At 40.2% G+C, this 27,991-nt stretch overlaps 2 protein-coding genes across 4 annotated transcripts; one reads left to right on the top strand and one right to left on the bottom strand.

Annotated features, from left to right (window-relative positions):
* Nucleotides 1–9: 9 nt before the first annotated feature.
* On the bottom strand, nucleotides 10–19,164 carry COA8 (cytochrome c oxidase assembly factor 8). Of its 3 annotated transcripts, XM_090141714.1 has the most exons (6): nucleotides 19,056–19,164; nucleotides 18,758–18,955; nucleotides 16,741–16,804; nucleotides 14,654–14,744; nucleotides 14,351–14,394; nucleotides 12,207–12,284 (listed from the first exon to the last, which is right to left on the bottom strand). In XM_090141714.1, exons 1-5 carry the CDS (start codon nucleotides 19,146–19,148, stop codon nucleotides 14,364–14,366), a joined length of 477 nt encoding a protein of 158 aa, XP_089997840.1. In that variant the 5' UTR covers nucleotides 19,149–19,164; the 3' UTR covers nucleotides 12,207–12,284; nucleotides 14,351–14,363. The 3 variants fall into 3 exon arrangements, with proteins under 3 accessions (XP_089997841.1, XP_031448794.1, XP_089997840.1); XM_090141715.1 differs by lacking the exons at nucleotides 12,207–12,284; nucleotides 14,351–14,394 and adding an exon at nucleotides 10–2,466; XM_031592934.2 differs by lacking the exon at nucleotides 14,351–14,394 and having other exon boundaries at nucleotides 12,023–12,284.
* A 42-nt stretch (nucleotides 19,165–19,206) lies between these two features.
* On the top strand, nucleotides 19,207–24,277 carry BAG5 (BAG cochaperone 5). Its single transcript, XM_031592935.2, has 2 exons — nucleotides 19,207–19,321; nucleotides 19,576–24,277. Exon 2 carries the CDS (start codon nucleotides 19,604–19,606, stop codon nucleotides 20,954–20,956), a length of 1,353 nt encoding a protein of 450 aa, XP_031448795.2. The 5' UTR covers nucleotides 19,207–19,321; nucleotides 19,576–19,603; the 3' UTR covers nucleotides 20,957–24,277.
* Nucleotides 24,278–27,991: the final 3,714 nt, after the last annotated feature.

The raw sequence follows: 27,991 nt of genomic DNA, 5'->3' as shown, positions 1-27,991 counted from the left end.
CCCTCCCTCTCCCAGCAGCCCCGGCGCGCCCTCCTTTCCCGCCGCTCCCCCCTCCCGCGTGATGTCATGGCCCCCGTCCGCTGCCTCCCCTCAGCGCCGCCGCCATGGCTGCCTGGGGCCGGCCCGGAGGGGAAGGACGTGAGGAAGGGCCCCGCTCTGGCCGCCCTGGGATTCCTGGAGAGAGGGGCTTAAGCTAAAGCCGGAGCGCAAACGCTGAGGTGAAGGCTGGGTGCCGCTCTGTGCTGGTAGTACTTGTCAGCATCCCTGTCTTCGTGCACGCTGAGCCGCCCCAAAGATCCCCGCTGTCTGACAGGTGTATGCGTAACATGGAAGAGTTTCGTGGGAACTCAGCGGTGTTGCTGCAAGAATTATGTCTTTGCAGCTTCTAACTTCACTCCTGCTCTTCATAGTATCACAGAATCACCAAAGTTGGAAAAGATCTTCGAGATCATCCAGTCCAACCATCCACCTATCACCAGTAGTACTCGCTAAACCACGTCCCTCAATTCAAAATCCAAACGCTCCTTGAACACCCCAGGGTCGATGACTCCACCACCTCCCTGGGCAGCCCATTCCAGTGCCTGACCACTCTTTCATAAAGCAGTATTTCCTAACATCCAGCCTAAATCTCCCCTGGCGCAGCTTGAAGCCATTCCCCCTAGTTCTATCACTAATTACATGAGAGAAGAGGCCAACCCCCAGCTCACTACAACCTACCTTCAGGTAGTTACACAGAGCAATAAGGTCTCCCCTGAGCCTCCTCTTCATCAAGTAGAATGGTCACTATTTTATCTATGTTCCACTGAGTGCATGTTAATCACTGAAATGAAGAAAGGTGGAAGAAACAGAAGTTCTGAGATGAAAAGTGCAATTAAATATGACAGTGCACTGCCATGTACGTTGGGAGTCATCAGGGAACGGTGACAGCCTAACTTTATAAAAGTGTTATTAATGTCTAGACAATATTATGGTGCATATCATCTGAACGCCACGTAATTCCTGCAGTACATATAGATATGAATCATAAGCTTATGGAAATATGGAGATGTAGTGGTGAATCAGAATGTGCAGCTTCACCTGCATGGTGAATTCTGAAATACACAAGGAAAGCTATGCTAACATCTGTTTGCCTGCAAAGAAAACATTGAACGGTTCTACAGACTGGCAGGGGTGAGAAGGCAGGACTCCTAAAGGGGAAATGGAAGAAGGAATCACAACTCATGCTGTAATCAGAGGAGCCCAGCAAAAGAAAATGAGGGAAAAATGGATAAGCTGCAGAATGCACGAGCAGAGAGTCCCTGTGGGGTTTGAAAAGCCAAGGGCACTGTAGTATTGACAGGGAAGCCTGGGCAGTGGGCTGGCCAACTATGTATAATGGTGATAAGTAGGTGTCTGAAAGTAATATGAAAGGGGAAAAAATGAAAAAGCATTCCCTTATATGCATGTTTTTAAAATGAAGAGTTATGTCAATTGGTCCACAAGTTCAGAGAATTTTCATGAATATGCAAGAGGTTTAATTAAAAATAGAACATGCCCTAATTACATGATTATGCAAGAGAACTGATTCAAAGGAACCCCTCCTGTCTTTTGAATAAACAATATTCATTGCTTTCTTCCTATCACACATTTGCTTTCAAAGATTTCCTGCAATTAGCTGCTTACCCCAGGGAAATGAGTATCTCTTGAACAAAGCACCTACTCCAGCTTTGATCCTGATTCATAATATGCTGCCTAATGATGTATATGCATGCTTGCAATTTTCCACATAAGCAGCACACACTACAAGCTGCGTCGTGCAGCAAGGCTGCTTATTGCAATGGAACTAATGTGCAGTATTGCTTACCTCTGGATATGACACACAGTGGAGGAGTAGACACAAGAGACTTGTGTCTCTTCTCAAACTTCTGCCTGACCCGAAATATCATCATTTCTTCCCAGCTGGATCTTGTTTTTCTTGTTCCTTCTCCATAAGCTACCTGCATTCTTCCAGCAGAAAAGCTGTTTGCTGTCCACATTTCCATCTTGTCCCAGGAAACTAGCTACGCTGTGTGCCCTGTTTTTAGGATGAAGTGACCTAGATGTACTGTCTCTAAAATATTCTTTGTCCAACAAGGTCACTGTGGTTTTCTGCAGTCACCCAAGTGGGTATTAAAGTAAAATCCCCAGATATGTTATTTATAATTCTGAATTCTTTATTCTCAATATACCCACTCCCGTCCTCTCCCATAAAAGAGTTTGGAATTTGCATTGGGAGGGGGCAAATCAAACAGTTCAGCTTATGCAGCAGAAAAAGCCCTTACATTTTGAGGTGCAAGTGTGAGAAATTCACACAGCAAATCCAGATTCAATTTGACATCCACAATTGGAGCAAGCCTCTGCAAAGACATCCAGATTCACTTCATTTATGAAGTGTAGGTCACTTTATTTTACCATTGCTGTTATATCCTCTCGCCTTAGAAGATCTTTCTGCCAAAAGAGACAAAAGTTTTTTAAGTCTTAACTTACAGTCTATAAAATCTATGACTTCATTCTATAAATATGGGCTACCATAAAGCATTTCACTGGAATAATTTCAGTTGCTGCTAAAGTGCTGTTTAAAAGCATCCTGGTAATAATAAATATTGAAAGGCCAGATTCAGCAACCTGTCTGGCTTTTCATCACTATCACCTGACAGCTGCATATGTTTTTAGTTTATATTTCCTACAACACTGTCCTTTATGAAGAACAGGAAACATAAAAATCAAGGCTCAAGACCAAAAGTGTCAAGCACTCAGCTGCAGACAGCATTAGCCTAACTCCTTTGTACAGATTTGCAAATTACTGCATGCAGAGCTACCTTGTTAGCATGGAGTTCAGGCACTTGGGAGTAAAAAGATCGTATTTTGTTGGACATGACTCATTGTCGTGGTCAAGATGCCTGAACGTGCCATAGGAAACCCACTGCTGGGCATGGCATTAAAGTACTAAGCAAAATAAACACTGATCACAATCCTGCTTCCAAAGTCAATAAGCTTCATTTACATGGAAGTGAATTCTCTTTTTTCAGTCACAAGGATTTCTGGAAAGCTGTAACAAATGAAAGCCAGCATGTTTCTCCCTGCCATTCTCTATCCACAGTGAAATAACAAGAAAATAAAGCATGCAGTGTAATCCAGCTCTACCAGACCATTTCAGTAGTTAATTTCATTTAGGTTTTTTTTGTTGTTTTTTTTGTTTGTTTGTTTGTTTGTTTTTAAAGAGAGCAGGATGCTTGCTGTGGACATTAACATTTTGCTACCCAGAATTCTCTTCATCTCATCATTATTACAGAGTAGTGCTATTGTTAAAATCCAAAAGATACTGAAGGTTTAAAAAGACTATTCAGTTAGCTTCAAAACATTTTTTTTTTTAAGAAACAAAACAAAACAAATAGCACATAAGAACCTCAGCTAACACAGTTAACCAGATGAATGCTAGAAACTGATACACAATTTTCCTGCCAATGAATGCAACTATAAAGAAAATTATCGAACAATTTCAGCAACGCAGCTATATTTATGTATTCCAGTTTCCTCTGTGATCTTCAAAGTAATAAATGATCAAGGAGTTAAGAATCCTACCCTCTGACAAATTACAATGCTCTATGCTGTATGAATCAGTATATCCCAAGATTGCACTTTCAAGCATCTAAATTCCCAGGAGGTTAAGCGTTGGCAGTGGAGACTTTTTGATGTTAATTAGACTGGAACATACATTCACTGCATGCAAGTGGGTTTCAGCCTCTACAAGGGACTCCACTGCCTGTACATACCCTTCCATCCAACCAGCAATTGCTCTGTCTTCTAAGAAAGGCATCCCTCTTTCCAGCCAACATTAAGCAGAGGGACAGACCAGGACATAAACTTTTCTCAGTACCAGTAAACCAGTGCTTCTTCATGAAGATAAGGAAGGAAGAAGATGTATTCCCTTTCCTCTCACAAAGATTTCTATATACATTTAAAAAAAAGAAGGAACTTGTGATTTTTCTGATGCTTGTTTTAAAACTCATGCATACGCTTAAGCACAAGAAATGCTAGTCTCAGGGTATGCCTGTGTGTGACCTCCTCTGGGTTTTTTTTTTTTTTTTTTTTTTTTTTTTAATATAACTGTAAAACTGAATTGCAAAACAACTGGGTATCTTGCCCTTTGTGCCTGAGAACCTCATGTCTCAAGGGTAATTTATGCGCTTAGATACTGTGCCAAACTGAGTTGTTTGTCTATCTGCTTTCCCTTGCTAGCAATTAGCCCCCTTTCTCTGTTTGCATTTCTAAGTCCTCAAATGTAACACCTCCCTTTTGCACTATTTAAACCATTGTAGAGAAAGGATGTTTCTCCCTGGATAAACCTCCTGGATGGTCCTCCCACCACTCACCCATCTAGAAGATTTGGCATTCCTTTCCTCCCTCCTGACCATCAATTTGCTTGGCTAAACAAACTGAAGCCTCGAAATCTTGTAAGATTCTACATCACCCTAATTATCCTAGCTGCCCTTCTCTGCTGCCATTTGCTCCATCTTTCCTGAGCATAAGGTGCTACAATATTGTGCCATGATCGCTATTGAAAATGATGGCTCCTAACTCTGATTTATTAATAACCTCCTTTTCACTTGATGTATTCCTTTTCTGCACATACTCAGTAGTAATTGCCAAACCCTTATCCACCCTTCAATTCTTCTTTTAAATGCTTTTCTCTCCTCTTTAACTAATACTGTATATAGAACTACACAAAATGCATTTGGCATCCGGGCAAAGTTGATCGCAATTTCTTTTTTTTTTTTCTTAAATAGGAGCCCATTTTACATCTTTGCTTTGCTTAAGAGGCTATTCAAACCAAAGGCATACTGAGTTGCACTGGACCAAGAAATTTATGGTAATACAGTTTGCCCCAAGGGAAGGGGAAATGGAAATGTCTTTGCTGTGTGACATCTATTTCTGTAGCTTCTGGGCCAATGACCCATTATGTCTCTGCAGAAAATGGCTTCTGTGAATTTGCCTTTGGCTAGATGGATGGTACACAGTATATAGGGCTGAGAAGGGCACAGCCACTCTAGAAATCAATAGGAAACAGAACAGCCTGTGCTAAGCATTTCATTCCTCATCCTCTCTCTCCTGGGAAATAGAGCAGGTGCAGGAAGAGAAATAACGATATTATTCCCAGTAGTTTTGATATGAATACTCTCCTTGCAGCCTTCCTCTTACTGCAGCAAGCATGTGCTGTGAGGAGTTTTTGCTTCAGTTTCAGAAGTTGTACTTCTTATTTATTTTTTTTTTAAATCTGCTTTAACTTAACCTTTTCTTTCTGCATCGTAGAGAAATCCATTGGAACATATTAAGTTCAAATTCATGCTCTTCACTTTTGTACATTCACTATGATGTAGAAAAATACCACTGCTATCAAGTCTCAGACTTAAAACACTGGGCTAAGTCACTCCTACACGATGGATCATCTGCTTCTTTCTCTACAAACTCATCTATCACAACTACCTGAGAGCAAATATTCTTGAAAAACCTCAAATCTGGACAATCTTCAAAAAGTCTAGAGGAGAATTTGGTACCCCAGGGGAGGAGGGGTAGGGGAAAATGGTTTTAAATCCCTTTTTGTGCCTTCTTCTCAGCTCCCTACATGATTCAGACAAACTCAAGGACTTGGCTTCCACTTCACCCCAGGACCTCTACAGGGTTCATCTCTGACCCAGCCCATCCATACTTAGATGCTCATTACATTAGGACATTAGAAACCAGCCTTGTAGCTGTTTATTTCTTTTTCTGAAGAGAGGGATTCCTCATACATCTGTGTGTTGGCATTTAAGAGACCAATACAAAAGTGCTATTCACTGACTAACATCAAGTCTGGCAAATACTGCTGCATCAGATCACGTTCTGAAAGTTTCTCTTGTGCCTAAATGGCTAGATGCAATTGAGATGAGTAGCAACCCATGCAGAAACTGGCTAAGGAAAAGGTAGTTATGTCATCAGCATGCCAATCAGAGATATTCTGAGGCTAGACTTTTGCTTCAGAGAAGAAATAACTGGAGATGGAAATTAAAAGCAGGATTCCTTGACCTCTGTCTTTGGTGGCCAGCTGTTTATTATTCAGTTCACAGAAAGTAGAGCTTTTAGTAATTTTTTTCAAGGGAAAAAAAAAAACTGTCACAAGGGTCCTCTAAAACACATCATCATCTGAAACATCTGGGCTGTTAGAAGCACTATGGTTACATACATGGTCCACTCAGCCACATCAGGTGACAAGTCCTGTGGGGAAATTCCAGGGAATTGCTGGAACATGCCACCTGCAGTGTTCTAGATTTTGAATCAGTAATATTCTAACAAAATTATTCCCTAATATTTAAAGGCCTATATTTTAATGAAAGCTTAAGATACATTGAAATTGCTTCAGTAGTAAGTGCAGTTTTACACAGCTTATCAAGCCCTAGTTATTGAAAATAACATACTGTAAACAGGAACTGAAACATGCCTTAATAAACACTATGAGAAATCTGGGAACAACTGGTACAAACAGATTAGCCACAAAAGTGAAATCTATTGCCTATACAGAGTCACGCTTGTTACTACCAGCTAAATGGTCAATGTACCATGACCATATATTTGAAAACTCTCGTGACTCATACAGAAATATCTTCTTTCATCAGCATGTAACAGTGACCAGAAATCCACCCAGCAAACTGTTCTACTGTGAGCAGCAATTTAACGTGCCCCACATCCTTACAATTAACTCTCAAACCATAACAACATTACTGCCAGGTTTATAATGCCTGGATGCAGAAAGCACTCTAAGCATCTTTAACAGACAGTTCACACATTTGCCTTTTCCCATCCCACTCACTTTGCAGCCAAGGAGGCTGGAATGCTGTTAATTTGATTTCCCTTCTCTCTCTTTGATTTTTTGCTCATGAAAACTAATGGGCAGTGCCTTATAACAAAGCTCATACTGTAAATAATTGAGATTGCCTTTCTAATTTACATGTAAATGCATACAAGAACTAAAGGTTGAAATTACATTATTAATTACAGATGAAACTGAATGTCGGGTTCTAAGTGGTGGTTGGATAACGTCTATAGACTCAAGGCCCTATATAATAAGATTCTTTGCTGCTTTTAAAGAAAGTGAGAACCTCGTGATTCAGAAGACAGAGAAAAATCTTCCCAAGATGGAAAAATGCCCTGTTCAACAGCTACCTTCCAGTCAGATTCTGTCAGCATCAGCCTGGTTTACTCAGTTCTATGACTATAGAACTTAATTCAATCAGATGTATAGCTGCAATGCTGTAGTAACTATTAAACATGCTTGGCAAGTCTCCAGGTGTCACACCAAATATACCCCTCTTTTCCCAACAGCACTGGGGAAGAAGCAGCAAAGCATTAATTTTTACTGTCTTTCAATTAAAATTGCTCTATAATATCCTACGGCAGAGCTGATTTTTTTTCTTTGAAGTGAGCCGAATTCCCCTTTAACATAAATTAGCACCTGTGGCTGTTTACTCACATCATAGTCAGCTTAGTATTTTGTCCTGTTTTTCATGGTAAAAATTTCATAAGGCCTAAGGAAACTGGAGGATTTCCAGACATTATATTAAATATGTAATATTTTGGTAGATAAAAGACATCCAGAAGACATTTTCTTACATATTCATTGGAGAAGGAATCTAGATTTCCAATCTTTCAAATTGTTCTAGACATTAAAATCTGTAATTTTTCTGGATCTCTTTAAAAACAGCCAATATATGCCATACATCAACCATCATCTGAATATCTTCTGGGGTCAGATGTTTTTTGTTTGTTTGTTTTTAAAGAAAAGATGGAGCTAAAAATTGTCAAAGTTCTTTAACAATGCGGTATGAACAGCGACCTGAATTTCTCATGATTCTGAAACTTGCATCTCGTCTGTTGATGTGTTCTGGCTCAGCTGATGAAAGCTATCACAGCCAGTTCTGCAGCTGAATCATATCTGTAAATCCTCTGGAGGCGGTTGTGTGAACAGACCACCGCTGAACGCCAGCAATTCTTGACAGGCATGGGGGCTGTTGGAAACTATTGTCACTCATGGCTGATTCAAAGTAGCTCCAGGACTGCTCAACTTTATGCTAAATGCTAATTGCTTGCCCACAGTCCCAAAAGCCAAGCAATGGTCATGGTCATTCTTGCTGTCTCCTGCCATTTCAGGCCCTCCTGAGAACATATCTGAGCCAGCCCTAAGGATGAGGACCAGAGTACATCAGCAGGGAAAAATCACTGTGCCTTCCTTCCCCTTCAGAGTACAAGAAAAGAGATCCAATGTGTATCCAGCTTGTACCGCTAAGACAACACCAGCAGCTGTAAGAAACAAAGATTTTGTCTTCAGAGCATCTGCATGGTTTCTAAAACTCTGATTTTGACAGCAGCAGTACTATAAAATATTTCTCTTAAATAAGATCATACAAAAACAAATAATGTCACTTTTTCTTCACTACTTCTAACAAAAAGTACTGCTGCGTTTCCACAGCATCTGCCACTTGAATAGATCAATCAGCTAAATCTCTGAATACTTAATCTTAATCCAGTAATGAATGCAAAGTCACAACACAAAGAAGTAATTCCTACAGTAATGAATATTAATGAGTATTTCAAGAGGATCACAATCCATCTTCTTAAAAATCATATTAAGAAATAAGAAAATAAAGAAATTAAGAAATAAACATACAAGAAAAAGTGATTTGTATTTGTTATTTTTTGCTTTAAAGAACTGAACCTGAATATTTTTTGAGTATATTGTTCTGCGAATCAGATTACAGCCATCAGAGGGGTATCATTCTAATATAAAACTTAATTCATGTATATTACAGGTCCAGGCATACAGGATTTTTTCCTGAAAACTTTTCAACCTGCCAGCCTTTATGCAAAAAAAGTGCCCCTTGGGCTCTGTGCATGATGTAAAGTAAGTCCTAAATGGCTAAATCTGATTGCTCTGTAAGATAGCAGGATTGCTTAGCAATAGTGGAAACTGAACACTGCATACAGAACAGTCCCCTCGAAACAGGGCCAGAGTAGGTCAGCCTCTATATTACAAACTGGACTTCTGAACAAAATCTTTTCCCACTAGCAATTTTCAGTTAAAGATTCTCAGTAATTCCTTCTGCTATTTTTAAAACTCCCAATAAAATTAAGAACTGTATTTAATTTCAAAAATTCTAAGCTGTTGAGATCCTAGTCAGTCATACATAAGGGTGCTGGAATCACTTCAAACCAACTTTTCGCTGTTCTGCCTGTCAATTCTCATTTGACAATTCTTCCTACTCCTCTCATATTCCACAGAAATTAATGCTTCAGTAGAGAAATTCAGTGATTAGCAAAAACCCAAAGATTCTCAGAACACAGCCATCCCCAATACAAACTATCTAGAATTACTTGAATATTAGCAAAACATTTTTGCTTTATTATGTACTTACTGAGGAGACGGATTAAAAAAGGCACACGCTGACACTACTAAATAAGAAATATTGCTGTTCCTTCTGACAGGATTAGCTAAATACCTAAATGATAAGAACACTCCTCTGCATTTTTCCTATACTCAGGAAATGTGCACTGAAAAGTCACTCTTTGATCTATTTGACTGCTTTCACTTACTGTAGCAGACCTTTAGACACATAAAAGATTTATTTTCAGTAGTCTAAGGGAGCTCCTCTTTCTTGCTTTGATGTATAAAGGATTTATGATCAATGAAAGCAGCTGGCATTGCTACAACTGCTCAGAGTCAAGCAAAAATATTAAAATTAATGCAACACTGGCAAAAAAATGATATGGCCTTTAGCATTTCAGAAAATGTAATTATCTTAGTAAATGTGTGTGGTTTTGGTAACGAGACTCAAAGTTTCAGATGGATTATTTTTAATAACATCTTTTCACAGTGGCTTTATTACATATTCTAAATCAAAACTCACCACTTACCTAACAGATAAATGCCTCGCTCCATCAACAGGCTTTAGATGAACAGGTCTGGCACCCCGCACAGAACCTTAATGATGTCAATCCCATAAAGGCATGAACTTCACCTACAAGCGGCTCAGAGCAAAATCCATCTTACACTAATTATATTATCTTTGGGTGACCAACATAAGAAAACATATTCAGAAAACAATTTTATAGCTGTGGTTCTACTACTGAGGATGCTCCCCACTGCATTTCCACAGGCAATACTAAGGATTAGATCAATGAAAGAGAATAAAGATTGGAAGTAATTTCACAGCCACTGTGAGTTGACTGAGAAGCAATCCAAACTCTTCATCTACACTTCCACATCTCCCTTCTGCCACCAGTAGAATTCTTACAGCTGCACAATGAAACAACATGAATTCAACTGACATCCAACACTTTCCTCCTTGGATTAGTATTAAGGGGAGCAAGTCAATTTCCTGATCTGGATCAGCAGGCAGGCAATGTTTGCATTAACAGAACTGAGCAGCTCAGATGAAAATGGATCTTTTGATTGATCCCAACCCACTTAAGCATATGTAAAAATACCTTAGGGATCTCACATGCAGGCTGTCACAATATAGGGCTATCAGCCACCAGTACACTGGGGATCTGGTCACTGCTCTTCAGAAATAATACCATATGTTCTCCAATAATTCTTCCACATTTTATGTTGAAGTTATTTATTGAAGTACGCATTCACATCAAAGCATACATGCTGTAAACGTAGGATTTAATGTAAAACCCTGAAGAACTGTATTACACACCAGAAGTAGTCTATTTCAAGAACTTATTTTCATTAAGAAACATATTTTCTAACTTCTTAATAAACATATATCTTTTACAGTTCTATGTAGTAAACAGCTTTCAGTGTTCTCCTACTACTGATTTTCACCTCAGCAAACACTATTAATGACAGCATCATTTACTATTTACACAGTTATCAGAACCACAATTCAGTGAGCATTTTAATCCCAATGATATCATCATCTTTGTATGAAACAGCACAATCCATTACAGTGTCATTAATATTTCATTTTCCAAAGGAATTATTACTTCATTAATGCCAACAAACCTCTTTTCGCTCAAGCTGAAAAACCTCATGAATAAATTATGTCATGTTTAGATATGAAAAACAGGTCAATGGCTATTGAGTTCACATTTCCAAAACGAAAGCATTCCCTACAGCAGGGCTCTGGAGAAAACGTGCTTCAATAATAGAATCCTCTTAGTAAGTATTAAAACAATCACTACATTGAACTGTAAAGACATAGAGAACATTTAGAATTAAGGAACTTCCTTTAAATTACAGACACATGGCATAACATTTTAAGACTTCACTTATATCAGCTTCCTACCAATTGACATTGCATACCTTGAAGCCAGAAAATCCCCCTCAAGCAAGTTCTTTTGAGTGAAGAAATGGGTGAGAATATGACATTCTTCTCATACAGCCAAGTGTCACTTTCCTTTTTTACAAAGATTTAGTTTCTGGCAATGCATCTTTTTTATTGCCCAGCAGATAAAATCTCCAACAATCACAGATTAGAGAAACTGTTGTCCAAGAGGAACATTTCTTATACAGAAAACAAGATTACAGTAGGCTCTACTGCTTTAGTAAATTATATGAAATCATATCTTAAGCTTTCAATAAAGTGGAAAATAGTTGCATAAAAAAAAAAAAAAGGATTAATCTAAATCAATTGTGCATATGCATATACACTTATACTTGTTCCTTCAGTCATGTTATACTACTACTGACCCGGACAGCTGCTGCAAAGTGAGGCATTTAGTCTTTATATACAGATACAGTCTGTGATAACATTCTCTGACCTAAGTTCAGGCATGGCACACTGAGATTTGTTTTATGACGTATACCTCTGTGGTTTAAAAAACAACAACAGCAAAAACAACCAACCAGTTGTGATCTGTTCCAGTTAATGTAAAAGAAGAAAGCTCTCAAGAGTTTTCTAGTTGTGTTTTCATTGGGAAACATTTTGGATATTCATGGAATAAAAGGTAAAACAGTGGTTGTAAATTAAGGCTAAAGGCAACTTTTATTTACACGAAGTCTAACAAACAGACCTAAGCAATCATTACATTGGACATTCAGATTCTGAACATCACTATTAGCAAGTTAATAGCACACCTAGGCAGTCTAGGTAGCATTACATTCTTCATGGAGCTGTGATCACTGATTTCCAGCATTTGTTGTTTTCCGACGAAGCCACCTCAGGGCTCTCACCAGTGCAACTTGTCCCATGAGGAATGTGATAGTAAAGTTACGTTTATACCAATCTCTTGAATTCCAAAGCCAGGAAGATAACCAGCACACAGAGCAAGAAGAGAAAAAGGAACATAAATATATTAAGACATCCTTTGGCACTGACAAATGACAATTTTGCGATGACTTACACTTTCCATTCTTTGTGACAACACTTTCCTTGTCTAACTAAATAACTTAAGAAAATGTCAGATGTGGATAGTCACATAACGAACAGATTGCATGTGGAATATATGGCTACAATTATTCAGAGCTCAACTGCATAGAAGTTTAATGTGCAGCTTTATAACCAATTTTTTTTTCTTTTTTCTTCAATCATTTTAAATCAGATAAGATTAAATCTTATGATGACCAGCTTTACTTCAGAATCAAGCCATTTTTTAAAAATTTCCCATCAGTGCTGTGCTATGTGTAGTATCTGTACACGTGTGAAGATTCACGTGTTGGCAAGGGTGTAATTGGTCACCTCCTTATTTGGGGGGAAAGGAAGACGAAGTAAAATCATACTTCAAAGTTTAACTATGTAATCCAATACAGGAAACACTTTCACAATGCCTCACCTTTTAAAGACTATGCCTTTAATATTACTAAAGTTTGCTTTCTGGCATGCGTGACTTCTAAATATTGTAAATATACCACTTTTTAATCTTTGGGCATTTGCTTCAAATTCTTGCTCCTGTTACCAACTGAAGTAATGTAATGATTACCTTCATTTTTCCACCACAGATCCCTCCCCTATTTTGCAAAATTTCACACAAGCAGCAATATGGTACTCTTATTGTGGAAATAGCAGAGAACATTACATTACACCTTGCATTTAGGTCTTCTGTCATATCTTTTAGAAATCGTGCATGTGCAGATTAGCACAAACCTGAGATATTAACCTCTCAGTAAGGACAGCAGTGAAAATCATGCTGACAAGAAGCACTGAGCTACCCTCCAAAATGTCATGTTAAATCAAAATATCATGCTAACACCGCAACTGCTTTTTTTCCCCTTTCATGTCTCATTTCCTTTTTTTTTTTTTTTTTTTTTTTTTTTTTTTTAAAGACTATCTCCACTCTAGGTACCCTGAACCATATCTTCTTGTTGACTATGCACACCATCGTCTTTATTCAACCTAAATTTTAGAAGTTTTAACACTTCAGCAGCCAGTTTTCAGGCCAGCTAGCAACACTGCAGAAAAGTGTACAGATTAATGCATAAATTGATCTTTTTAAGTGAAAAAAAAGAAAAAAAAAAAAGAATGCCTGTAAGCTCCACTGTTTTCAAGGCTGTGCAGTTCCACTTGGCATCAGCCATTCCATGTGCTGTAACAAAGCAGCAACAAGGATCACCACCTTCAGAAACAGCCTGAACTCTTTGGTTTTGCTTCCTCCACCCCTAGGCAAGACATGTTCATTTATTTTAAATGCTATTACTTTACTGTAAGAACAATCCTATTGTATATGCACAATACCTACAAAGAACCCTAAACTGCATTTTTTCATAGATCACAGTGACAGTAGAATTCTAACTCATGTTACATCATCAGGAATCTGAGAATACTTGTAACCTTAGAGCCCAATAGTCTTTCATTCCAATACAGAGAAGAAATGACATTTTGGTTTCACATGCAGTGGACAGCACTACTCTAACTGGGTTGAGCAATATCCTCTGCCTGCTTCCTACTTCCTTCTCTCCACTAAGCTATTTGCAGGTTGATAATGTGTATTTGCAAGTCATTTGCTAGTTGTTTCAGAATCCCAGTCCAGTTTATCAAGTTGTGGACAAACAGTGACAAAAACAATACAGCACAGTGAAGAGAAAAGGTGAGTGGATGTGGGCACACCCCACTGTAACAAAAGTTCAATTCAGGATGAGCACAGAGGGTCATCTGGAAAAGGCTTTGCCACACAAATAAACCTCCCAAACTCAAAGTTATTCAGCTTCATCGTGAGTGCACATTTGCAAAATAATAACAAAAATAATAACAATACACTTATTAAATGATTTTCCTTTGAGAGAAATCACGTTTACTACTCCTTACTCAATTTAGTCAAGTAGATTTTGTTATGCTGAAGTTGCAATCTTTTTACTCACACATTTATCACTTTCAATTGGCAGGAAGAAAAGGTCCTCCAATGCTATAAGAGAAATAAAATTGATCTTGTCCCTTAATTACCAGTCTTCTTTCACCACAAAAATCAACAATTAACAGCAGACAAAGTCAAATGCTAATGCAAATCCACATCAAGTGCTAACAGCAGCACTTTATAAATCATTTTCCAAAACAACAATTTCAGGTGCTCGTTCTAAAACGTTATGGTAAAAAAACAAAGTTAGATCCAACCCCCTATACCTTTTGGCTAGACTATGATGTCAACATAAATACATTCTACATACCTGTTATAATGCAAATGCTTTCTAAAATTTTTACGTAGGAAGTCCTTGTAAAAGTCAGCCATTTCCTCTGCATTCAATGTCACTTTCTGGCCTGAAAATAAGTTTTGGCATGACAATGTGAAGATAGTTCTTCAGACTAAAACACCAGGTTCAGATTGTGGAGCCTTGCTCTCACAGACTTCTTGCATAACCTTGAACACATGCATTTACATATTAAGAACTTATCAGTGGAGCACAGCAGATTAAAAACACTGTGCACCTTGAAACCAGCACAGTAATCCTTAAACCCTTGTTACTCATGAAAGTGATGTTTGTTTATAAAAGCCTCAGCTTACATAGGAAGCCAGCAAGTCCTCAAGAAAAAGTCATCTACTTCTTGAATAACATTAATTTGTCACAGGGCTGAAGTCTAAACACCACCAGTAAGAGCACTTGGTAACTTGAGTTTCCTCCCTTAAAGGTCTGTAAGTACAGGCAGAACACTATTCATCACTGACAAAACACTGTCAAAAATACACTTTTTTCTACTGCTGTTACTAAATTTCAAGTGACTTATCTCAGTACAAGTGCTCTTTCGTATGTCAGATATATTAACTTAGTAGGCAACTTTTTGTACAGAAGTACAAGAGATTTGAACATACTGCTGAGTGTAGAAGGTAAGGAGACATGTATTCTCTCCACAGAATGTGAAAGGAAGATCTTTTTCTACCGCACAGAAGTAGCACCTGGACAGCCAGCAAATATTCTCAACTTTAACAGTTATCTCCTACAAAAGCTTTCTAGCACCAGCAGCAATTCTAAAACGTGGGTCAAATTAGAATTTCCCAGAGAATATGGACACGAGGGAGAAGAGACTGTAAGATTCTTGTTATTGTTCCAAAAACACATTTTAAAGCACTCAAGACTGATCACAGAACTGTACATTATTTATCAGTACTACAACATCCTAACATGCTATGCAATAAAATCATCACAACAGCTTTAGTTATTTTGTTTCTTCATAATCTTAAATCAGTTCTGCTGATAGCATTAATCTTTTGTATAAGAAATAACTTTTATTCCAACTGTACATGCATGCAGTTATTACTCTTATCTATATACGGCTCTGTGTGTGAACAATGAAGACTAACCCAATATGTGCAGTCAACGTAAGGGATGTAGAAGCTTATTTTCTCTTTTACTTCTCAGATTAAAAAAAAAAAAAACAACAAACAAACACACACAAAGCAGTAGTTTTTCTTAACAACAGAATTTAATTTGTTTTGCAATCACATACGATCACTAGGACATAAATAGAAGAGAAACACAAAGGTCTGAGATACATAGAACATCAGTACAGATGCTTTCCTGAAGTCAAACACATCATTATTCTATAAACAAAAAGTTCAGCCTCGTACTACAATGGCCAATTCTCTACATTACGAAAGCATCCTTTTTCCTATTTCACACAGTAAATTACTCAGGCAAGTATTTTACAGCAACTGTGCTCAGGTCAGAGAACAGCTGTTGCCTCTTTGCCCGAGAAGCTGAGGATGCCCCATCCCTGGAGCTGATAAAGGCCAGGCTGGATGGGGCCGCAGGCAGCCTGATCTAGCATCTGAATTATTGGTCAGCAACCCTGCCTGCAGCAAGGGGGCTGGAATGAAGTGATCTTTGAGGTCCCTTCCAACCCAAAGCATTATTATTCTTCAGAGGTTGTCTTACTCTCTCCCATAGAAAATACTGTATTAATTTAACACGGACCTAAAGGAAGAGCATACATTTTTCTGCCCAACCACAATATCCACCTAAGGCAAGTGCTCTAGTACGTTCAGCTCAGCTAGCTCACTGGGTTAAGAAGTGTGAGAGAAGAAAGCCTGTTCCTCCTTAGGCTGTAAAATGATTAAATCACTTGAAGAGGATTTCAGCACACTCCCTCCAGGTGGGCAAGGAAGAATTAGGGGACAAACACTACAACAGAAGATCTCACTTTCCATATGCATGCTCTGAACAATCACTTGTGGTAGAACATGCAGCACATAACTAGCAAAATCTGAAGTCAAACAGAATTCATAGTGTATCCTGAACTGTAGAAAGATCTCACTAACCTGTTTCATCTCTTGTTTCCAGACCCTTGGCTTTCAGTCTTGAGTAGATAAATTCTTCTTTTTCCTAAAAGATTTTTTTTCCACATAAGAATTTGAGGCATTTGGTCCTTGAAGTAAGCCTTTATTTTTAACTCATGTAAGAGCCCAGTGCCTAATATCCCTCTGAAATAACAAACAACACTCATTAATTTGGAAATATCAACAGAACAGTTTCCCAAGCACAGTGACTTTGTGTTAAACTGATAAAGTTCTGTTGCTTAAATCCTTTTGGAGTTGGTCCAGAGGATGGCCGTGAAGATGATCAAAGGGCTGGAGCACCTCTCCTATGAAGAAAGACTACAGGAGTTGGGCATGTTTAGCCTGGAGAAGACTCCAGGAAGACCTTACCACAGCCTTCCAGTACTTGAAGGGAGCTTATAATTGGGAAGGAAACAGACTTTTTGCATAGTTTGATAGTGATAAGACAAGGGAGAATGCCTTTAAACTGAAAGAGGGAAGATTTAGGTTAGATGTTAGAAAGAAGTTCTCTACGCAGACAGTAGCGAGGCCCTGGCACTAATGCCAAGAGAGCTGTGGGTGCCCTATCTCTGGAAGGCCAGGTTGGATGGGGCCCTGGGTAGCCTGAGCTGGTGGGCCTACGTGAGGGGTCTAGAACTGGGTAAGTTTTAAGGTCACTTCCAGCCTTAGCCATTTGATAATTCAATGAACCTGCTAGCTGCATGCATCAATTGATTCATACATGTGTTCTACTGAAACACATACAACTCACGCGTAGAGTACCACTAACCTGTTTTTTTCTACATCCAAATCTTACAAAAACAAACTAACAGTGAAGATAAGACGCAGTGTGTAACTTCTCTTTTCTATGTTCAGAAAAACATGCGGCCTTAAAATCCGTCATTATTTGGATGTATACAGAATAATTATCTTTTCACCATTTTCTCAAACTCAAAAAGCAGTTCTACAAAATTTTTTAAAAAGTTTTATTTTTTGCCAAAATCTTCACATGGTTTTGTGATTTTTGGTTTTCAGTATTCCACATCATAACATCATGTGGGGCACTGGGAGTCTAACTGTTAGTGCTCAAGTTCTGGGTACCTGCCTAGGAGAGAAGAACTACATTCTCCAGGGAACTTTGCGGTCACAGAGAGGAGACAGAACTCCTGGCAAGGTCACCTGATGGGCTCTTTTTCATCCATTCTTCTTTGCCTGCTCTTCTTCATCAGCTCTCCTCCTGTCTCCCTGCTGCTCAACTGGACTGCGCATCTCACCTCAGTATTATGGTGAGGCCTATCCACCTTTTGGACATTCTCTCTCTCATTATATTTATTAGCTTCAAATTTAATTATATTGTATTATAGTGTGTTATCTTGCATTCTGATAATGTATTTGGTAAATTAGTTTGTTTCTCCTCAGATTGTTGCCACCGTTTTTAATTATTTTGGGGTCCCCTGTTCCCTTTTGCAAAATCCCTCCGCCCCGCTAGTCAAAGAACTGGGCTGAACCAGCCTGTAAACCACTGACACAAGGTCAGGGAGGATATGGTGACCAAAGCTCAGCAATAACAAATTACTGAATCACTCCCATTCTTCCTAACTTACAAGATTATAGAATAGTTTAGGGTGGAAAGTCAGCGAGCTCCAACCCCCCTGCTATGGCTGGCTGCCCCTCAGCAGACCAGGCTGCCCAGGGTCCCACCCAAACTCAGCACTGAATACCTCCAGGGACGGGGCACCCACAGCTTCTCTGAGTAGCAGTGCCAGCACCTCACTGCCCCCTGAATAAAGTTTGGGGTTTTTTTAAACAAGTAGCCTAAACCGCCCATCTTTTAGTTGAAAGCCATCGGTGCAATCACAAAAGAAAGCAGGCCACAACTGAATGCGTCTTTGCTTTCAGCCTCGATACAAGCTGCAACCGCCAGCGCAACAGGACCGGTCACGGAACCGTTTGAGTCAGAACGGACCCTTAAATGCCCCCAGCCCGGCCCGAGGCCGCCCCCCAGCGGCGCCAGACTCACCCTCTGGAAGGCGGTGTTCTGCCGGGCCCAGAAGCGCTGGTTCCACGCCTGGGTTTCCTCCCGCAGCTCCCGCAGCCGCCGTTCCAGCGGGGACTCGCGGGGCGGCACGTGGAAGATGACGGGGCGGAGGTTGGAGCGCCGGTCGGGGGGCCCGATCCAGTCCCTGCGGGAGCCGGCGGGGGGGCGGAAGCGCGGCCCCTGGGAAACGCGCGGGACGACCGGCGTTAGCGAGTTAGCGAACTTCAAGCGCGTCCCGGAGCCCCGCACGGCTTCCAAACGCGCCGCGACGCGCACTCACCGCTCGCTCCCCGCCGCCGGAGAAGGAAGAGGAGAAGCGGCCGTAGCGGCAGCCGCCCGCCCTCAGCGCCCGCGCGGCGCCGCCAGCCGCCATCCCCCGCCGCCGGCCGCGCTTTACGGCGATGTCGCGCGGGCAGGGCGGCCCCGCAGCCGAGGGCGGTGCTGCGGGGCGGGGCCGGGCTCCGGGCTCCGCGCCCTTCGCTACCGCTCGGCCGTGGCGCAGCGCCGCGCCGGGCCGCCGTGCCTCAGCCCGGGGGCGGCTGCCGGGTGAGCCGGGGGCGGGGGGGGGCGGACGGGACCTGCGGGGCCGCGTCGCCTTCAGCTCCGGAGCGGTGGGAAGGGGCGGCTGCGGGCGGGGCGGGGGGAGCGCCGTGCCCGCGGGTTCAGCCCCGGGCTGAAGGAGCGGTGCCCGCGGATGGGGCTGCCGTGTGGCTGCAGCGCCGGGGGAAAGTTGTAAACAGCGGCGCTGGGAAATGGCGCGGCACCCGCTTAACCGCCGCGTTCTTTCGCTCTCCTCGCAGTTCATGTGAAGCCGGATGAGAGAAGAGCATGGATATGGGGAACCAACACCCTTCCATCAAACGGTTGCACGAAATCCAGAAGGAAGTCAGAGAGATCGAACAGCAAGTGGCCGTCTTCAGCGGGTTGTCCACGGACCGGGACTACAAGAAGCTGGAGAGGTCCCTGACCAAGCAGCTGTTCGAGATAGATTCTGTGGACACCGAGGGCAAAGGGGACATCCAGCAGGCCCGGAAGCGGGCTGCCCAGGAGACGGAGCGGCTGCTGAAGGAGCTGGAGCAGAACGCGAACCACCCGCGCCGGCTGGAGATCGAGGCCATCTTCAAGGAGGCACAGGCGCTGGTGGAGCGCGAGATCACGCCTTTCTACCAAGGAGGCAACTGCGTAAGCGAGGAGTTTGAAGAAGGCATCCAGGATATCGTGCTGAGGCTGACCCAGGTGAAAACCGGAGGGAAGGTTTCTTTGCGCAAAGCGAGGTATCGCACCCTGACAAAAGTGTGTGCCGTGCAGGAGATCATAGAGAGCTGCGCCAAGAGACAGCTCTCCCTGCCGCTCTCTAATGATGCGCATCCTTCTGTCTCCAAGATTAACTCTGTGATGTGTGAGGTGAACAAAGCGAGAGGAACTCTCATTGCGCTTCTGATGGGAGTGAGCAGTAATGATACCTGCAGGCATTTGGGCTGCGTGCTCACAGGCCTCATCGCCGATTTGGATGCTTTGGATGTCTGCGGTCGCACGGAAATCAGGAATTACAGGAAGGAGGTCGTGGAAGAGATCAATAAATTGCAGAAATACCTGGACTTGGATGAAGAAGCGAATTCTACTCACGCTTATGATTTGGCACAAAATCAGTCCATTCTAAAAATAGAAGAAATCCGCAAGAAAATGAAGGAAGTTAATTCTTTACTTTTAAAAACAGAGAATGCTTCTGATTTGTATTTGGGATCCAAAGCGGAACTGCAGGGATTAATTGCTCAGTTAGATGAAGTGAGTCCGGGAAAAAACCCTTGTATTAGAGAAGCCAGGAGAAGAGCAGTGATAGAAGTACAAACTCTCATAACATACATCGATTTAAAGGAAGCACTTGGGAAAAGGCAGATGTACGCAGAGCAGACTGCTGCAGAACATCAGTCTCATAAAGCAGTTTGGACTGTTCTTGGAAACTTGTCTCAAATTCAGCAGGAGGTGATTTCTTTTGATGGAAATAGAACAGATAAAAATTACATGCGATTGGAAGAACTCCTTACAAAACAACTTCTTGCACTTGATGCTGTTGACTCACAAGGTGATGAGCGATGTAAGGCTGCCAGAAAGCAAGCAGTAAAGCTTGCACAGAATATTCTTTACTATCTGGACATGAAAACAGATGAATGGGAGTACTGAAGGAGCCATGGCCTGACATAAAATAACATTTTTTTCCTGCAGCACTTCATGTAGGATGATAGTTACATTGGCAGCACATAATGAAAGTGGTGTTCTGTGCTTGCTTAAATCACGGAGGTTGCATAAAAAGTTACCTTGGCTATATGCGTGCTATCCCACGCAGTCACCCACTTGCCATGGCAACTGTCAGTACACCATCAGCAATTCTGGTCACTGCTATAAGCAATGGAATGTAATTCTCTGAAGGAGCAGCTTAAGAGTTGATTGAATTGCTTCTTTTTTTAATCTGTTTTGTTGTTGTTGTTTTGGTTTTTTTTTTTTTTTTTTTTTTTTTTTTTTTTTAATAACCTATTGTAATGTTCAGAGAATGCAAATATTTCAAAATGCAGAAAATTCCTTGTGGTGCAGTACTGGCAGAACTGTTTCAAGAAAGCTGGACATCAAAATTAGTGTTTAAGCATGAGGCTCCTTCCAGCAACTTCATAGCAGTCTGGATGCTCTTAATGTGCTGTTTTGATGAAAAGTATTAAATGCAAAAAAAACCTGCTGCCTTTTGGGTTGTACTTTTTTTATTCCATCCATCACACGTTCTGGTTGTTTAGATCTCTTTAGACTTCCTACTTAGCAGAAGTGTAATGCCAACTTCAAATTTACATAGGCAAAGCCACTTTTTTTAATGGTGTCTGTGACCTATGATTTGCAAGAACAGTTCTGCTGCTGGTGGAAACTCTCTAACATTTTTGCTTTAAGAAGCTGAGACTTGAAGAGGACAATCTGTAGATATGTACTGGCCAGATGAATTGGGTTTTGAGGATTTCACACTGCCATCCATTAGCACCTGAAAACTGCAATGAACTTTATTAATGGTATTTAGGGGTCTTTTTAAGATTCTGCTGTTCTATCTGCTTTTGACTTGTCTTTTCTTATTTGATGAAAAAACAGAAGTCACTTTGAAGCGGATGAGCGTTTTTGAATTATTTTTGTAAGACTAGAGAGCTAGATAGAAAGGCATCCCTAATGATGTACGTTTGTGTGATATATATATATTGATCTTTCATACTGGTCAGGTGTGGCTTTAGGCATGTCTTGGAAAAGACTTTAGGCATACGTCTCTCCTTGTAACTCACTGCTTAATTATAAATAAGCTTTGTAAATAAGCTCGACTGTACTACTTTATGCACTACCTTTCCATTTGTGGCTGCTAGTACCTATCACATTTCTACTACAGCATGGTTTTTAGCTTTTTTTTTTTTTTTTTTTTGAGCATGGCATTAAAATGAATGAATGCAGAGAGATATATTTAATTACAGAAACTTTGCACTTCACACTTTCATGTCGAATTAATGAATCAATGTTCCATAGGTGATGTTTTGCACCTCTTTAAGGAGTAAAGACCATTTCGGATGTTAAACTTTAAACAAAGTATTTTTCAATATATTTTTGACCGATTAAATAAGACAGTGCTGCCTGTGAGAGACAAGTGCCTTTAGGACACCACAAACTTGCACCATTATGTGTAGATATAGAAACTGTTTACTGGCAGCTTGATGCAAACTGGATTTATTATGTATATGTAATTCCACTGTATCTCAAGTTAATGTAATACAATAGGTGAGAATTGCTGTATGGCGTCCTGACAACAAGCATCAAATTTTGGAAAAAATATATTCTATTTAAAAATGAATTTATTTATTTTAAAACAAATACGGAGATTGGGGACAAGAAAGAGAGAGTACTCTTCCTCTGCAACATGCTTTCAGATGCTGCTGAAAGCCTGTGTCACTTCAGAGTGTGAATATATCTTGTTTTGTGAGCATGCATGTGATTTCTCTGCATTTTACTTGCCAAAACCAATCTGTTTTTTCAGTTAAATACCTAAGGTACAGTTTGGCAATGGCAGAACATTTGCTGGAGGGTTCTCCCTGGCTCTTCAGAGATACAACCTTGTTGAATTTATTTGCCCTTACCTAAAAAAAATATAAATAAAATCATTTCTTCTGGGTAAAATTCCAATCTGTATTTATAGATTTTATGGCTGACATGGAATAGTGATGTTTGACACCTGAATTATTTTACTCATTTCAAGATTTCTCCATGTTTGAACTTCAATCTCCAGTTTATGCTTAAATTTTTAGGAAATGTAAGAATTTAATAGTGTGGTGATAGTATGCATTTTTCTTTTGTACTGCTGTCAGGTCTGCAGTGGTTTCTTGGAGGTTGTTTAACAATTTAATGTCGGTGTTCTTTGGAGGCCATGTGTAGCTTTATAAATGTTTGAACTTAGGCAAAAATGAGTAAGCATAGTTTTCAGATCTATTTTAACTCTGCTTGTCTTTCAGCTTCTCTGAATAAAAAATCAAGCCTGCATCTCTAGTGAGGCAAATGTGTAAGGTTAGTGTCATTTTCATTAACTGACTAGGATTTGGTAGCACAATACTGTGTGGATTAAGCTTTTTTCCATTGTTCTGTAATCTAATCAATTGATTATTTAAATTTTATGGTAAAATCCTCATCTGGAATGGGATCAGTTCAATTTTTGCATGAATGAAAACTAAATATGCTTAACCAAAAAAGAAAAGGAAAAAGCAGAGATTTCTCGAAGTCTTGCTTTTGTTCTAAAGAATGTAATGACTCTTTTTTTTCTATCCAAACATTGAGGAACACACAGCTTCTCAATATGACAGGCTAAATAATTAGCAAAATGTAAATGGACCAAGTTGCAAAAGCTTGCATTTTAGTGTTCTGCTGAAGTAAAGTAACTTTTCTGTGTTATTTGTAACCTACCTTAGAGCTAAACATGTTATTGGATATTTTGGGGAGGTAATGATACTTTACAATTTCTATTTGTTAATTGTATTTCCCTTTGAATTGGTTTTGTTTGGTCATGTCAGTATTTTTGTTGCTCACCTCTCAGAGGGTTTTTGCTCTGTTACCAGTTTGGAGGAGGCTTTTGTTAACGTAAATTATTGTACATGCTCCTATGGTGTATGTCCTGATTTATTGCTGTGTAGGGTGTGGCATTTGTATATACAAATTCAAGGTTAAATATTGCAGTGTTATATTCCTGATTAATAAAATACATTGCTAATTTTACAAGGTATTCATTTGAATGTTATGCCCTGCTGCCTTTATTTATTTACGAATGTGAGTTATCAGAATGTAATGATTTTTGTTTTAGAAAAAGTGATTAAACATATAGACATAAAATCCTCTCTTTTTCTTTTTTTTTTTTTCTTCTTCTAAAAGTTTGTTTTTTCACTGCTGTATTTAGGAAAATAAAGTTCTTTATGTGAAAATCACCCCAACCTCTACTTGCTAAATCTGGTGTTGTTTGTTTTTCTTTGCATCCAGCCTTGCATTACAGTAATTGCATCAGCTGGTGCTTGTGTTATTCCTTCAGTGACAGCTCTGCACACTCCTGGGCTTCGCTTCAGTGCTCACTGTAAAAATGCTTGCCATAGTTACAGGTGTTGCCACCTTTCTTTTGAGGGGTGCTTTCTTAAGAGGTGAGCGTGCAAAAACAATCATATGAAGTCTCTTCATGTGCAAAAAGAACCTCCAGTAGGAGTTAAGCTAATTAGATTCTAAACAGTATAGATGAGGCATGTTCACATGATTGTTCTGATAGCTCGGTATGTTTTCCTCAGATGCAGTGAGCTAAGTTATCAGCTCACTGCTGCTGGAAATCAGTACTGCTATTTCTGCTCAGAGAGCTTCTGTGTGCTGATTCTGCTGCATGGCCAACTTCTGTGAGCTGATTTAATGCAATAAAACAGGAGGGGAAAAAAAAAAAAAACTTAGCAAAAATGAGGAAGAAAGAATATAGTGGCTTCAATGAGACAAACTGGATTGTAGAATAGCCTAACATGAGTCAGGGCTACCACAGAATGAATGGGTGGATCACAGGGCTAGGGGTTAGGGAATACATTATAAATATCTCTGTAGTACTAGGCCATTAGATCAATCTTTTACATAGTTAAATCTCTGCAGGGGAAAGAGAGAAGATGGCATTATCAACTCCTACTCTGCTGCCTTAGTAATGGATTATGATGAAGGCAATGCAAATGAATCATGTATGCAAAACACATCAGTTGCTTTCAGATGCTTTTTCATGTTGCACAGTAGCTACTCATGCAATAAAAAATCAAGTGGCCATGTAGAAGTACTGTACAAAATCTGTGAAGTTCACGTGCAGAAAACACCAGGTAAGAATAAGGTTTATAAACAGAATTTTCCTGTATGTGACAAGATCACTCTATTTTACTTTCCCTTTTAACAATATGCCCTAGTTCAAGGAAATACTGTTCAAAGTCCAGTAAAGCATGTGGGCAGTGGCCCTCAGAGTCACTGAGCTAGCTGCTGACCTGTTTGTCCTGACCAGCTGTTTACTCGTGAGAGCATTTGCCTTGCTGGGAATTTTTTATGTGTTTGGGACAGGCAAATTTAAGTACCTGAAATGTTTTAGCTGGAAAAACTCTGGCTTTTCAGTATTTTATTTCCATGTGGGTGTACCCTCTCCTTTGGAAAGTTCTTAGCTAAGAACCTGAAGTAGTAAGTGTGCTTTATTACTGAGCTCATGAATAGAAGGGCTGGGGGCTCAAGCAGGAAACATTTAGGCGTTAGGATCCTGGAAAACCTTCCTGCTAGAGGAACCTGCTAGGCACATCAGATGCTCAGAGCTAATTCTGTGAGTGAGCTCTCTGCCTGCTCTGAACTTTCATTGAGAAAGACGGTTCTGAGGAGGATGGTCCCTGAAAATGTCAGGCTTTTTGTTTTAGGTGAATCTGAGCTATGGTGGGGTATGTACCAGTTGTTTGGTGTGGATGCCATTCTGTTTTGCTACATGAAATGATAATGAACACAATCCTTTCAGTTTTATTTGTAGGCATGCACATGTAGGCTGGTCATTAGCTGAAGAAGCTAGGGCAGATGTACTCTTGGTTGAACAATTCTTACCCTTTCTATTTGCCAGCATTTGGTCCTGGGGACTGCCAGACACAAACGAGTCGTATTGCTTATCAGTGCAAAAATAAGGAGGAAGCATTCCAAGTCTGTAAACTCTTCCTACAGGACATAAATTATAGCAGAGTTCCCCATTAGAAGTGGAAAAGTGCAGCGTTTTTCTTAATTGGACCATTTCACCTCAATTAGTTTTGCCAGACAAACTTCTGCGCCAGAGGAGTTCCTTGTGAAACCTGTATTTCAGGAAGGTAATCAAAAGCATCTTACGAGAGAGAGAAACACACTGATGCAGTTCAGTGTCCTTAATGATCCTGTTTCCTTTAGTTCCCAAACTGTATCAGCTCGTGAATAGATACTCAAAAACAAGTCTGTGAGCATGACAACCAAGATGTTTATAAGCTAAGTTAAATTGTAAAAAGGGGACAGAGAGAGACAAAATACTGAAAGAAAACAAAATTTTAATGAAGTTGTCAGGCAGTGGTTTGCCCAACATCTTTTAGTTTTATGACACAAGAAAAGAAAGCAGAATAAAATCCCATCCTGTTCCCTTTCACCTTGTTGCAATTAGACCTAGCCTACACCCTGCAGCTCATCGTTGTTTTCCACAGTCACCCTAAATGCTCCTCCAGGGTACCATCCAACCACTTGCTGATGGGCCTTAGCCTTGGGCAAGATGGTACCACCCATTGCTACAGATGCCATACTCACTGTCATTCCCTGTGAAATTTCTGTCAATGGCAACCCTTGGCATGCACTTGGAGTCGGTGTAACTGGCAGAAGACAGTGTACGAGATGGAGTGTCTCCTGTAATAAACTGTTAATTGGAAGGGATAGTATAATGACTGGTAGCAAGTCTGAGTAAGATATCATTACTGTTATTTTTATATTGATCTTTTTTTTTAATGAAAAGTCTTCATAAAATTGTTTCATTCAGACCAATCTGGAGCCAGTTATCGATGATCCATAGTCTATTTCTTTCCTTCCAGGCACCTCATGTTAATACCATTGGGAAAGGAGATTTGAAAAGCTCAGCCTTCTATTGATCTTAATAAGCAGCCTCTGGTCACTTTCAGAAACCTAGTGGAAATTGAGTTTTCCAGAATACTCAGCATCCAAGGGTTCCCACCATGACAAGTAAGGCAGTGTTTTGAAGGGGGTCCATCGATAGGCCCATGCAGCCCACCATTTGCTATCTTACAACCACAGACAGGCCTCGTAGCTAATCAAGCCTCATCTGAAAATGGTATTGCCTCAGTCTTCTAGTAAGGAGTTGCTCCTAAGCATCATTGCCTTGGGAATTAAGTAACCTTCTAATTTTGAGCATAAACATATTCATGAGAAGCTTCTCTTCTCCCTGGCTTGTAGTCTGGAATTTGTTTATAGGCTGTGGTTGAATTGCCTTTCAGCTTCTGTTTTGTTTGACTAAGGAGCAGATTCACCCAGACAGGCCCAGCTCTATTGAAAATCTCTACTTTGTCAATCCACAGCAAATCTGAAATAGTCCTTCTCAGTTTTTCAGGAGGTGTATCAATGTATCCAGTCAAACTCTTCCAACACAAAGTCAGTGTCTTTCAGCAGGTACGTTGGTTAATGCATTGTTTCAAATGAAGTCTGGAACAACAACAACAAAAAAGAGTAGCACATCCATAGCAGTGCAATTGCAGAAGAAACTATGTTATTTTGGTATTTTCTTCATGCCATTGCTTGTATGCCCTGCCAACTTTGACATTCAGATATTCCAGCAATCCATAACTCTGAGTGACCTGCAGAAAAGGTGCAGAAATATTTCTAGCCTCTGCTAAGCTTGTTTACATCAGAAGTAGCACTACTGTTTGATGAAACAATATACAAGTGTTCTGATGGATTTTTAGATCAGAAGCTATCACTGATCATTTCACTTGACTGGAAGCATGAGTTAATTTTGGCAAGTCCAGTAGTATCCAAGCTAGATTAAAAGCTTCCCTGGGGACAGCCTAACCCAATTCATGACTGCAACACTTGAAATCATCCTTTAAAACAGAAACCCGCTTATGAAGTATGACCTTATTGTAGAAGGACCATTTACATTGACAT

Source organism: Phasianus colchicus, chromosome 5, assembly GCF_987193195.1.
Source record: "Phasianus colchicus chromosome 5, bPhaCol1.hap1.1, whole genome shotgun sequence".
NCBI classification, from domain to species: domain Eukaryota; kingdom Metazoa; phylum Chordata; class Aves; order Galliformes; family Phasianidae; genus Phasianus; species Phasianus colchicus.
This window is presented reverse-complemented; position numbering and strand designations above follow the sequence as displayed.

Excerpts from the sequence above, each read along its gene's own strand:
- BAG5 (XM_031592935.2), top strand. The coding sequence starts at position 19,604 with ATGGATATGGGGAACCAACACCCTTCCATCAAACGGTTGCACGAAATC.
- COA8 (XM_031592934.2), bottom strand. The coding sequence starts at position 19,148 with ATGGCGGCTGGCGGCGCCGCGCGGGCGCTGAGGGCGGGCGGCTGCCGC. Across the intron at positions 18,956-19,055 it reads CCGGCGGCGGGGAGCGAGCG|GGGCCGCGCTTCCGCCCCCC; the intron begins GTGAGTGCGCGT and ends CGCGTTTCCCAG. Across the intron at positions 16,805-18,757 it reads AGAACACCGCCTTCCAGAGG|GAAAAAGAAGAATTTATCTA; the intron begins GTGAGTCTGGCG and ends AAAATCTTTTAG.